This window comes from Bombina bombina, chromosome 6, assembly GCF_027579735.1.
Source record: "Bombina bombina isolate aBomBom1 chromosome 6, aBomBom1.pri, whole genome shotgun sequence".
Taxonomy (NCBI): Eukaryota; Metazoa; Chordata; class Amphibia; order Anura; family Bombinatoridae; genus Bombina; species Bombina bombina.
The window spans coordinates 95,965,531-95,980,115 of record NC_069504.1 but is presented as its reverse complement, the minus strand read 5'-3'; the positions used below and the strand labels follow the sequence as shown (position 1 = coordinate 95,980,115).

Genomic DNA, 14,585 nt, shown 5'->3' with positions numbered 1-14,585 from the left:
TATAATGTGTGCAACGAATATTGCTGCAAACTGTATCCCAATTTAAATTGATAAATACTGTGGAAGTAAAAGTACTTACTAGTTCCCCCTCGGCCGTTTAGAAATGGGCGCCTGAGCCCTCCTACCCCTGATGTTACCCTAATCTTCCTCTCATCGTATACTAAATCAAACAAGTTGATCTAGCGCATACCCGGCAATTTGCGCATGCGCAACGCACCGTTTATGCTGAAGGGGGCTTTATCAGTTAGGAATTAAAGAAAACCGCTCAGTATCATAGCGGTTCTTGTATGCGATGGTCGGAGCGATTAAGAGAATGCACACACTGGTCTGCCGCATAAAGGGATTATCTATCTTATTAAAAAATAACATTTTTGTAAATGGATGTCCCTTTAATGTGACTGAGCATTTCAATAATATGGTTAAAACAGAAAAAGAAGATTCCCTAGATTTAAACAAATAAATAAAATAAGGTAATATAACCAACAACTTTTTTTCTTAATTAAAGTATAATTCTAGTTAAATATAATTCTAGTTACTTGTTCTCTCATGATAGCTTACATTATATATGTCAAATGTATATATTGAAGGGCATGTCTTTGGTTCATAATTAATATGAAAAATGGAATTAACATGTAGTGATGTTCTAAAAACATAAATTATGCTTACCTGATAATTTACTTTTCTTCCGTTGGAAAGAGTCCACAGCTGCATTCATTACTTTTGGAAAATAAGAACCTGGCCACCAGGAGGAGGCAAAGACACCCCAGCCAAAGGCTTAAATACTCCTCCCACTTCCCTCATCCCCCAGTTATTCTGCCGAGGAACAAGGTGCCAGAAGAGTAAAAAAGACGCCCCACGTAGAGGGTGGGGAGCTGTGGACTCTTTCCAACGGAAGAAAAGGAAATTATCAGGTAAGCATAATTTATGTTTTTCTTCCTAACTGGAAAGAGTCCACAGCTGCATTCATTACTTTTGGGAAAACAATACCCAAGCTAAAGAGGACACTGAATGCCAAAACGGGAGGGTACAATAGGCGGCCCATTCTGAGGGCACCAAGCCAGAAACCACTACCCAACAAAAAACCCTGCTTCGTCCGAAGCCGAGAAAACTTTGAAAAAGAAAGGCTCCAAGGGCACGGACCCGCAGATAGTCCAGAAGCCTAGCTAGAGACCACAAAATCGGACTCAACTGAGCCAACAGTCCTCAAGGAGACACCATCGCCCAACAAGCGGTCCCTCACCAATGGATAAGGCAAAGAAGAACCGAAGGGGAACCGAAAGGTCACCACAAAATCCATAAAAGGAAAACCCCCAATAGCGAGCTCAGCTCACAAAGACCCAAATGGGTCCTGACAGACAAAGGGAGGCTACGCCAAGACCAAGTAGAAACCAGAGGTTTAGGACCAGGCCTCGAAACAGAGAAACCTTTCTCTCAACATCGTGCAAAAGAACCAAAACACAACTGAAGACGGAGTCCTAACATCATCAGAACTAAGAATACTATAGTATTCAGACAAAAAAAGAATGTGTAACAGACCCAGACAAAAATCCATGAGTCAAGAACACGCAGTCATCATTAGGATGACATAAAAGAATACTTGCTGAGAAGTAAAAAGTGGCCAGCACGAGAACAGATTGCAAAAAGAGAACTCCCAGAGAGATGACACACTTTCAGGCAATCAAAGCCGCTAGACCTACACACAGGGCTCCAAAAGGGGAAGCACATAACCTCAACGAGACCCACTGCACCCCCAAGAGAGAGAGAGGTTATACCCAGAACCCGAAGGTAAATGGTAACCTGGGACCCTCAGTTTATAAACCCAGGGGGCTAGCTACAATGCCAACCTAGATCCTGAAGATGACAACGCATCTCAGAACCCACTCCCAACCGGGCCAGCCCAAGTATCGGTAGGTCTTGAAAACAGAACAGAAGAACCCCAACACCAGCTCAAAAACTAGCGAAAGAATGGCCACAGCCATCCCAACAGAGCACGGGTGCCAACCTGACTCCTTAGAAACAGACGACAAGGCCGTAGACCCAAAGAAATCTAACAAAAGGCCCACCATAGTCTTGACACGGAGCCAGCAAGACTCCAGGTGGAACGTAACAACCCAGAGAAAAGCACCCCTCTCTGAAAGGTTAACTCTCAGTTCCAACCTCCTGAATCCAAGAGAATCCCTAGAAAAAGGACCACACCTCCATAAGAAGGATAATAAGCCCCCCACCCTAAGAAAAGGGATGGGGCCAAAAAGGCAGAGCACCTACCCACAAGACACAAAGCCACAGGCTAAAGGAGAGATTAATCTCCAATGCAGATGAACTTGGAAGGAATCCCCCTAAGGAATTCACTTGCTAACACACATCTAATGTGCAATAGCTGCAGCAAAGACACTGCAAACCCATTCGCCTGCAGAGCAGTGAATCCATAATGTAACCACAGCAAGCTGACCAAGGGAAACCGACCATAAAGGCGTAAGTCCAGCCCAATGAGCATCAGCACTCAGACAACCTGGCCAACCGGGACCAGGTCAATTAGTCCAAGTAAAAGGACATAGCCCAAGTTCCCAGGAACTGGGGAACCCTGAACCAGCCCTAGAGCCAAAAAGTCCAGCAACAACTCCACAAAGGAAAACACTCAGCAACCGGAAGCACCAGGGAGAAAACAGATCCGAGCCCCCAATTGTTTAAACAAACAATATCAGAGAGTTCCCAGTCTCATATAAAAAACCAGACCACAGGGAGATATCAATACAATATCCAGATCAACCCAGATAACGAGATAACTCGCAAGTCCCGACCCAAGGAAGAGACCATCCCTTGCCAAAGTCCAATGCTCCAAAGGAGCTAAGGCGTTAAAAGTCATACAACAACACTAGAGACCATAGACTCTCAAACAGCCACAGGACAACAAGAAAGGGGATACCCCAAGGCCAAAATCACTCAAGCAAAGGCTGGTCTCCGCATCACCTCCATACAATCAGAGGATCATAGAGAGAAAAGGATGCACAGCATCCCTAGCTCCGAGCAGAGCCAAAAGAGACCACGTCCAGTGCCCCTAACAGGGAACGACCATATCCCAGAGGGGAACCCAGGTCCCTAAAAGGAGACCTAACGCACATGGAGACAACAGAGGAAGATTAAAAGGTCTCATAAAAAACAGCTAGAGAGTACACAGTCAATGGGCAATAGCTGCAGCTGGTCACATTCTGCAACCCATCCACTGCAAGGCAGCTGAACTACTGAATAAACTAATAGCTGCTGAGAACTAAGTCCAGAAGGACAATTCCCAGGGCCTCAAAAGAAAAAAAGCCAAACCGCCCAACTCTGCAGCAGGAGGGCGCAATCCCACCAACCCTCCACTACATGGGAGGGGGCTCTAGGGTCTGACAACCCCAGACACAAGAGAGAGAGACGCAGTGAACTCCACTGACCCAGTCATCCAAATTGAAGGCTAAAAATTCTGAGGCAATCCTTCCTTCCTCACGGACCCATCGGTCCTCTAGAATGCTTAGGTGAACACAGAGGATAACATGAGCACTCTGCACCTCTACCGGACCAGCCAAGCAGAGCGGCACCACGTGTCCGAACAGCTACCAGACAGAACTGAACCCAAACAGGACCAGCCTGCAATCCGGGTCCTAACCGTCAAGCCGCATAAATCCTCCCTCAGAGGGGAAGAAGGAAAACAGACAGGAAATCCTATCGGATGAAAATAAAATACAAGGCAACCCGTAGGTCCAGCCAAACGGAGCCCTGTTCTACCAAAAAAAACTGAAAAAGATCTCAATACATGGACAATCAAGAGATTACATCATCCCCACATGTCTAATGAGGTGTGCCATTCGAAGAGCAGACTGAGTATTCCCGTATCCGATAAGGATAGGGTCATTCAATAACTGAAAGAAACATGTCTGAGTAACACACGAAGGGAACTGTACAGTCCAAGGTGGAATACCTGGGACAACAGGAGCAGGGAAGGGAAGGCACCACCCTGTCCTCAAACTCTATTCAATTTAGGAAATAAAGGTTCATCAGGCAATATAACCTCTGGAACCCCTGAATTCGCCAAAAACTTCCTTTAGAAGAAGCGCAAATTCCTGAAACTAAAGTCTGGTTCCTCCACAGCAGGAGGTTGAGAGGCAGCAGACTGACCCAGAAAGTTCATACTCTGAAGTCTCATAAAGATCTTCATCCTCAGATAACCCTATTAGTTAAATCCAAAAATTATTTGATGTACTCTGGGAAGGAGTGCAATATCTAACCTTTCACTAGCGCTTAGCAGGGTGAGGTAAAGCATTAAGGCCGCAGACATCGTTGCCTGAACTGCGCAGTAACATCTGGAGAAAAAAGGCCCCCTCCAGATGGAGGATCAGCAATGCTACGGGAAAACTGCATGTGTATAGAGATAACAATGTAGGGTACACACCTCACTGAATGACAAATCCTCAGAGGTGGACGGCTCTGTGATATCAAACATGTTTGATATTATAACATTATCAAGGAATATGGAACATAATTGAGAGTGGGAACTAGGGCCTCCTCCCCATATAAACAGGAATTGCTCTTTAGGAATAGAGGGAGTGCCCTCTAAAGAAACTGAATCCTCCATCACTAGTGCAATAACCGGAGAACTAGAGAGATAAAACATCCTCTTTTTTAAAATAAAATAACGGCACCTCTATACCCCAATGGCTGGGGCACTCACCACCTCCTATGACCCAGACAGTACAGAGATGTATGACTCCTCTCTGATAGTCATGAAGGAGGGAATGAATCACATAGTGCACAATGCAGGACCAGCAGGATAGGGGTTAATAACTTTATATAGGTGTCGGCAGTATAGGGAGCGGCAGATTAGGGGTTAATATGTATAATGTAGGTGGCTTAGGGGTTAATAACTTTATGTAGGTGCGGCGGGGTCCGGGAGCGGCGGTTTAGAGGTTAATAATTTTATTTCGTTGCGGGGGGCTCCGGGAGCGGCGGTATAGGGGGTAAAACAGTATAGTATAGTGTGGGTGCTTAGTGACAGGGTATCAATAAAGCTGTAAAAAAGCCGAAGAGCAGTGAGATCGATGACTGTTAGTTAACAACAGTCTGCTGCTCATCGCTCCGTACTTGGTGCGCGGCTTTTTGACAGCTTTTTTGATAATTTTGGAGAACGTATTCAGGTCTGCGGCAGCGATGTTAGGCGAACTTAGGTGAGCATATTGGGGCCGTCGAATGCAGGTAAGTTGACAGGTTGATAAATAGAGGCCATTGTATGAGAGATGTCAGTTGATTATGCTATTATTTATAGAGACACTAAAGTCAAAATAAAACTTTCATGATTCAGATAGAGTATTCAATTTTAAGAGAACAGTTTACTTCAGTTATCAAATAGTGCACAGTATGTTGATCTATTATTTCAAATGAATGTATGAATACTAATCATAATTAAACTGAAAATATATATTTTTATATATTTTCAAGCTTTTTAAAAACTATAAAGACTTTTGTGAAAATTAGAAATGTTAGCTAAAAAAGATCATATGTCTGAGATTGTATTATTTTGTAGCTTTTAACATACAGGCTATAATAAAAATGCTTTATACATTGTAATAGTTGCATTATAGATAAATTATTATTAGAAACATATATACCTGTATACTCTGAGTTGTGCTAAACAGCAAGGAACAACATGTCCGACTCTTAAAGTAATATTTGTATGCTGACTGGGAGCACCCCTGTCTCAGCAGATTTCCAAGGGCACTTTTCAGAGGGCATTTGTTTCCCCTTATCTCTTGGGTCTGGCATGTGTCAGTGGACATTGCAGAGTACCAGGACTTGGCAGCAACATGTGCAGAATAGTCAGATGCTTGCCAACGCACGTTTCACCCCCATATGCTCCTACAAACAGGGGCTTCAACAGGGGAACAAATGCCATCTGAAAAGTGCCCTTGGAAATCTGCTGAGATGGTGATACATGGCTCTATTCCTGTACCAAAGGTTCACTGATACCTGCCCCAGAAGGAGAAACTGACGTGTGGATGATCACGTCTCCTGGGAAGATTGGTAATGATATATCAAACAGGCAGCCGCAGACAACTCCAGAACTGGGGTCCTCCCAATACTCAGCTGACCGCTGTCCTTTGGAAACGTGTAGCCCGACGCGGGTGAATACCATTTGACTAAACGCATACTGACACGGGTTCCCTATGGTGACGCGGGTAAGGTCTCTTTCATGAGAAGCTGTTTAACAGAAGACTTTGAGGTGCTAGTGAGCACGAAATGGTAATGTGCTTTCCAAGTCTCTAGATGTTTTGAAGCAATTTGGGGCAAACAGCAGTAACTATGGTTACCTTTGACTCTTATGTTACAGTCTGTTTCTGTTACAGGCTGTTTGAAATCTGAGACATGGTACAGTGCAGCTTTGAGGTACCACAATCTTAGAACTTGTCACTGACTTTTAAGTATCGGGCCTATATGGCTACTATCTTTTGAACTTATAAAATGTTGCCTTGAGATTCATGTGTTTTGTTTTGGGACATTGCTCATAGTCCTAATATATACTGCTATATTGATTCTAGCCTGTTCTATGATTTTCATGCTTAGGATTGTGCTCTTTATGTATATGAGAGATCATATGAATTTTTATTGGCTGGCCAGCTCTGTGCTAAAGAATATTTTAAATGTATAGTTTTGTATATAGGAACTTTCACTCACAATGCAGAAATTTATGAATTGCATAAATACATTTGATATATTTGATTAAAAGAGTGCTGTATCCCCTCGCTTTATTCAGGATTTTCCTAAATCCTGCCCTATATTTCTCCTTTTTTTGATATTTACTTTTTTGAGGGTCTGCACCAACAATCTTGTTGTAAATTAAATTAGAATTGTGACTAATTCTCCAATTCTTTAAGTCCTCTCTCTTCCATTTTTTATATATTTTCAATACTTAAGTATGATTTATTATACAATGAAGTGCATAAATATTAAATTAAAGACACTATAAAAAAAGGCTAATAAAACTTCATAAAATTCACGGGATATCTCCCTTTTCAAACTCTTATTTCCAAACCACCTTTAAAACTCTCAATACTAGATTAGATTTAGATCCATAGTTTCCAAAGGTCTTTATATGGAGATATTGATCCATTCTTACACAACATTCAGGCTAGGTGTTCTCCACTGAATCTAACCCCTTGCTTTGTAATGAGAGACAAAGATGTAACATAATCCATAAGTAATAATGTATTTATTTCATTTTTATCCCTATATCTACTAGTGCATCAAATTTAGAGCAATACTTCACACCAAATTTGGAGCAATAATTCTGTTTGATTTAGAAAGAGTATACAATTTTAATAAAGTTTCTAATTTACTTTTATTATGTAATATGCTTCATTGTCTTGAAGCCTTGAACATAACTTTTCTGTGTTTTCAGTCTCCCATTGATTTCTAAGGCATTCGAGGCCTCAAAGGTGTCTGTTTGAACTATAGGTACACTGCGTCGGAATTGATGCGAGCGTACCTGTTGAATGTTTGATAAATTTGGAAGAGGGTCAAATAGAGTTGATTGTGAATTCGAAACATCTGGAATGACGCAAGCATTGATTTGCATCGGATTGAGATCGCGGGAGCGTATATTACGTCACAGGTTTTAACATTTGACGATCGTGACACTTTGTTAACTACGGCGGATCAATCTCGCGTTGAATTTGACGCGGGATTCCAGCGTAATATCAGTTGAAGCTTTGATAAATCTACCCCTATATATGTTTGTGTCAATCAAGTTAGTACATTATACTAGTAATTTTAGCAGTATGGTGAAATAGTTAATGGGGGGGGGTTACTCTGTCTTAAAATGTTTGGTTCTATTTTTGATCGCAGTCCAGCCATGGTCCTGACTCTGCCAACCGGTTGTAGCTATTTCTCCAAAAGGTTTCATTGGCTCACCCGTCTAGCCCCCTCCCCGTCTTTGAGAGCACCTGATAAAACATTAAAAGGAATTTCTATGTTCACCAAAAATACAAAAAAAATAGTAAAGCTGAAAAATATGTTTGTGTCCTTGTACAACAGATAAAAGAGTTGAAGTATTGCAAAATGGTGTTTAATGCTTAAGAAAGCAAAATAGCAACATAAATTGTCTAACGGTTCATAGTCCAGAATCCTATCAAAGTACAAAGACTTTCATTGCAATATTAGGTGTAATAATAAATCACATTGCACACTTTACTCTATCAGGTGTTTGATTACTTGGAACAACTTTTAAGACACATATAATATGTATTAACTCACCGAAAAACAATAGTGATCAACAGACTGTTTAAAGGACCAGTAAACACAGCAGATTTGCATAATCAACAAATGCAAGATAACAAGACAATACAATAGCATTTACTCTGAATTTCAAATGAGTAGTAGATTCTTTTCTAACACATTTTAAAGTTATGTATATTTCCACTCCCCCTGTACCATGTGATAGCAATCAGCCAATCGCAAATGCATATACGTATAGTCTTAGAGTTCTTGCACATGCTCAGTAGGAGTACGATCGGGTTGATTGACACCCCCCTGCTGTCGGCCGATTGGCCCCGAGTCTGCAGGGGGCAGGGTTGCACCAGGAGCTCTTGTGAGCTGCTGGTGCAATGCTGAATACGGAGAGCGTATAGCTCTCCGTATTCAGCGAGGTCTGGCGAACCTGATCCACAGTGTCAGATCAGGTCCGCCAGACCTTGATAAATAGAGGCCAATATGACATTTGTTAAATCAGAATCTGAAGAGTTTCACCGTTATTAGATTTCTCCTTATAGAGCTGATAAAACAATTTAGGTTTTTTGAAATTTAAAAAACAAATTACATCAGCTGTAGATTATTCGCACATGCATTCTGTCTAGCGTATAATCTGAAAAGTGGTGATGTCACAATATCAGATGCACACACGAGAGACAGAAATGTGCAAGCACACACATATCTCTATATACTTTAATAATACCAATAGATCATATCATTTAAAACATCTTTCTAATTGACTTCTGTTATCAAATTTGCTTAATGCTCTTGGTATCCTTTGTTGAAGAAACAGCAATGCACTACTGGGAGATAGCTGAACAACATTGAGGCCAACTTATCATATGTCTGTCGGACCTGATCCGACAGTGCGGATCAGGTCCGACAGACATCGCTGTATGCGGAGAGCAATACGCTCTCCGTATTCAGCATTGCACCAGCAGCTCACAAGAGCTGCTGATGCAATGCCACCCCCTGCAGACTCGCGGCCAATGGGCCGCTAGCAGGGGGATGTCAATCAACCCGATCGTATTCGATCGGGTTGAATTACGGTGATTCCTGTCCGCCTCATCAGAGCAGGCGGACAGGGTTATGGAGCAGCGGTCTTTAGCGGTCTGAAAACTCGCCAGAAACACGGGCCTTCAAGCTCCGTTCGGAGCTTGATAGATAGGCCCCATTGGGTTAACCAATAGCAAAAGGCATATATGTGCAGCCACCAATCAGCAGCTTTCTCCTAGTAGTGCCGCTGCTTCTAAGCCTACATAAGTATGCTTTTCAACAAAGTATGCCAAAAGAACAAAGCAAATTAGATAATAGAAGTACATTGGAAATTTGCTTAAACTTGCATGCTCTGTCTAAATCATGAAAGTTTAATTTTGACTTTACTATCCCTTTGAGAGTTTTAAATTAAAGATCATTTATCTTCTAACTGTAGGGTGAAACAAATCTGTCTGCATCTCCAACACATATTTTCAAAAGATATCTTGAAATCTTTTATTTTTTTTAATAGGCCATTATAGTCAAAACAGTACATGCTCTAATACATTAGCGCATGTAATTTTAAGACTTTTGACCCTACACTACTGTGTGTTTAACCCCTGTAAAGGAATTATACACACTGTATAAATACCGCTTGGGACTCACAGAGCACTGCTGTTCCCGAGCAGAAAATAAATTTGCCAGAAATCAAAAATCGACTGCTTATTTGAAATTTAGAGTAAGTGTTATTGAATTGTATTTTTAATATGCGCTTGTTAAATATGTAATTCTACTGCTTTGAGTGGTCCTTTAAGTGTAAGGGGCCTATTTATTAAGGTGCGAGCGGACATGATCGGATATAGCGGATTTATCATTGCACAAGCAGTTCTAGTGAACTGCTTGTGCAATGCCGCCCTCTGTGGCCAGTCGGCCGCTAGCAGGGGGTGTCAATCAGCCCGATCGCATAGGATCGGGCGGATTGAAGACCGCAGTCTCATATGCAGCGGACAAATGATGGAGCAGCGGTCTTTAGACCGCTGCTTCATAACTACTGTTTCCGGCGAGCCTTAAGAAGTTTGATAATTCGGCCCCTTTAGATCTTCTATTCAATAATACAACCCCCTTTTTTAATGTTTTTCTACTAGATACAATTCACTAGCACTTTTTTTGGAAGGCATTGTCTTTTATATTCCAGTTCACTAAAAAACACTTTAAACATTTTTCACATGTATTATACAGTTTTCTATTCAGCCATATCTCAGCTTTTCTGATACATTATTTTGTGTGGTTTTTGCACATGCTCTATTCACATTAAAACAAACGTGTTGATTTCTAATTATATAAACAAAAATAACATAGTTTTAAGCAGTAACTTTTAAAGCTAATGTTACTATAGAGTTTATCAAAATAATGAGTGAGCACTACAAAAGTAAGCATTTTAAAACAGAAATAGTTTTCAGAAGAAACTTGTCTAACAGAACTAAGCCAAGCACTGGATTTATCCTTAGGTTAACAAGGCATTTGCCTATGGACTCTCACCTAACTAGCTTTTGAATAAGCTCATTAAAAGGATAGTAAACACCAAAAAATGTTATTGTTTAAAAAGATAGATAATATCTTTATTTACCATTCCCCAGTTTTGCTTAACCAACACTGTTACAGAAATATACTTTTTACCTCTGTAATTACCTTGTATCTAAACTTCTACTGATCTTTTTTGACAGACTTGCATTTCAGGCAATTAGTGCTAACTCTTAAATTACTTCACGTACATGAGCACAGTGTTATCTATATGAAACATATGAACTAATGCCCTCTAGCTGTGAAAAACTTTCAAATGCAGAGGCGGCTTTCAAGGGCTTATAAATTAGCATATGAGCCTACCTAGGATTAACTTTCAACTAAGAATAATGGAGAACAAAGCAAAGTTGATGATAAAAGTAAATTAGAAAGTTATTTAAAATGACATGCCCTATCTGAATCATGAAAGTTTAATTTGGACTTTACTATCCCTTTAAGTTTTGTAGAAATGGTTGCCTGGTGCCAATCTGATAATTCACTGTGCTTGACAGCTATTATAAATGCCAAATTAATTTAATGGACTCACAGTGTTAAGGTATGGTTAAAAACTGATTACATTAGAATGTCATTTTAACCTCTTTGCAGCTCTCTCTAGGAGATAAAGGGGCCAAATTATCAAGCTCTGAATGGAGCTGGATGCCCCAGAATTTATGAAGCAGCAGTCTAAAGTCTAAAGTTCGCTGCTCCATAACATGACCGCTGCCTCTGAGGCTGCGATCTTCAATCCGCCCGATCCTATTCGATCGGACTGATTGACACACAATCTGGTTTGATTGGCCGCAAATCTGCAGGGGGGGCATCGCACAAGCAGTTCACAAGAACTGCTTGTACAATTATAAATGTCGACAGCGTATGCTGTCGGCATTAATCGATGTGTGGCGGACATGATACGCTACATCCTATCATGTCCGTCCGCACTTTAATAAATCAGCCCTAGTGGGTTAACTCTTTCTCAAGTACAACAGACACACCATTAGAGCTGTAGAGTTTTTTTGACTGTCACAATGCTTCAATAATTTAAGTTACTTGAGTAAAATGTAATTGAGAATAGAATGTGTAAAATGACAACTTATTACTTATTCTAATTGCTGTTGTAATGTGTGTTTTTTTCTTTAAATTTTCCAGTGTCCGACATCTACCAAAATCTAACATCACACAGAATAATAACGACACAGTGTCTTATCTACAGCCAAATTCTGCTGAGTTTCAACGACATATGTCTATTGGCTCTGATAATGACAGTTACACCGTGCTAAACCTTGCTGTTGCTGTAAGTAAGAGGTTTCTTTTAAAACCAACAAGGTTCTATGAAAAATACATATGTTAGGGTTCCCATAACCAAACAATTACAAACCTTTTCTTTAAAATACCTCAGACATTTATTTTTTGCAATTGTCCTCGTTTAAAGGGCAATATGGCAGCCCTAGACTAGCATCATTCCCCTTGATTTGTGGTAAAGGACTTAAATCAGCCTTAAGGCATATTAAAACTCCTTGCAGATGAATAAAAAATAAATGATTGTTATTATAGTATATTTGCATTGTGTCAACAGCTTCCCCAGCAGTACAGACATAGGTTTGATATGCAATAGTAACACTTATAAGAGGCAGTAATAGACAAGATGAAGATAGCTGGGATAATGATCTATGCAATAAATGCACCACAGGACATTAAGGGAATACTATCCCCAACCACACTCACCAGAATACATTTCAAAAGAACCTGTCTCCCGTAACGCCTGCACATGCCAGAAACTCCCTTGCAAGTCCTGGGACTACTATCCTGATTGGCTACTTAAAGTCCCTTTACAATGGGGTGTGAACACTTAGGAATCTTTGCAGTAAATATCTTCCTTTTTTACATAAAGATGCTCAGGTGATATTTTCTAGTCCGCTTTCACAGCTATCCTGCATCACTCTCAAGTGCTTCAACATTTGGGCATCATGTCCCTTTAAGTTATCTATACTTTAACAATGAAATTATACATTCCTGGTCTGCCCTCAAGAACACGTGTTACACACTCTTTCTGTACAATCTGGCAACTGAATACAATAAAGCAGCTTGCCAGTCATTAAGGGACAGTAAACAACCTGAGATTTTAATAGAAAAAAGTTTTAGTTATAAATAGTAAAACAACTTTGCAGTATACTTTCATTATTTATTTTGCCCCTGTTATGTAATTTAGCTCTTAACATTGTGGCTTTTTTATTTCTCAGGGCTCCAAATGCACATTGCATATTTCTTTATGCTAACCCTGCTGCATACATGTCGCTAATTGGCTATAACAGATAAGAGCTGCATAATGACCTTGGTTAACTTTGTCAGATGTGGACTCAAGCCAGGCTGGCTTTTCCAAATGAAAGAAATAGTGGGTGGAGTTTGTTTATGGAAAAACAATTGCATCAAACAAGATGTTTATTTGTTTTAAAATGGTTTCAGGTGTGGCTGATATGTTATTCTATAGCAAGACAACACATATCTTGTAATTACAAGGTGTGTAGTGTCCCTTTAAACACATTACGCATGATTCAGTGAAGTAACTCTGACTGGCAAACATATATTCTTTGTATTTGTTTTAGGCGGCACCCACACTCTTTCCAATTCCAGGGCTTATAAACACAATAATTAAAAGAACAAATTCTTCACTTTTTCAAGTCAGAAGTGTTAAAGAGCTGATATGGGGATACGAAGATCCATTTTTAAAAGGACTACTCCCTGATACAACAACAGGAGTGTTTTATCCGGTAAGTATCAATTTGAACAATATGAGATGCTATGAAAACCCTACAATCTAAAAGGCATATTCCGTCCATAATGTTATAATATTACATAGTGATGCAGGATATTATATTTTTTATCTATTAACTAGGCTAACTAGTCTATTGTTTTAAAGTGAGGTAAAATTTAAAAAAAATTAAAATTACAGAAAAAAATAAACGTAATAATCCAAAATAAAAATTTTTAAACCTAAACTAATACCCATATAAAAATACCCCCCCAAAAACACCCCCTAATCTAACACTAAACTACCAATTGCCCTTAAAAGGTCCTTATGTAGGGCATTGCCCTAAAGCGATCAGCTCTTTTACATAAGTAAAGTAAAAATTACCCCTAAAAGTAAACCCCCCAACCCACATCCCCCCCCAGAAATAAAAAAACCTAAGTCTAAATAAACCTAAGCTACCCATTGCCCCTAAAGAGGCATTTGTATGGGCACTACCCTTAAAAAGGCAATCAGCTCTTTAGTGCCCAATAAAAAAAAAATCCCTAATCTAAAAAAAAAAAAACACCTAAAAAACCAAAAAAAAAAACCCTTAATGTCTAACCTCAAAATAGGTACTCACAGTTGCTGAAGTCCGGTGGTGAAGGTCTTTTTCCAGGTGGCTCCATCTTCATCCAGCCTGGGGACATTTTCTATTTTCATTCAGGGCGAAGGCAGCGCTGAGCGGAGGTGACGCGGAGCAGGAACGGCGGCCATGCAGACATCCAGCGTGGATGATCCTCTTCATGCGATCGCCGCCGCACACTGAAGATTGAATGCAAGGTACCCCATTTAGGTACCTTGCATTCCAATTGGCTAAAATTTTGAAATCAGCCAATAGGAAGAGAGCTTCTGAAATCCTTTTGGCGGTTCAAATCGGCCAATAGGATTTCAGTAGCTCTCATCCTTTTGACTGATTTCAACATTTTAAACAATACAAATGCAAGGTAACCCAATATAAATGGGGTACCTTGCATTCAGTCTTCAGTGTGTT

General features: G+C 40.2%; 1 protein-coding gene across 1 annotated transcript in view; it reads left to right on the top strand.

Annotated features, from left to right (window-relative positions):
• CD36 (CD36 molecule) overlaps window positions 1-14,585 on the top strand; it is an 86,683-nt gene that overhangs the window by 10,561 nt on the left and 61,537 nt on the right. The window contains exons 3-4 of the mRNA XM_053719756.1: window positions 11,956-12,100; window positions 13,410-13,574. Coding sequence (XP_053575731.1) covers window positions 11,956-12,100; window positions 13,410-13,574 — 310 coding nt within the window. The remainder of the gene's footprint in view (window positions 1-11,955; window positions 12,101-13,409; window positions 13,575-14,585) is intronic.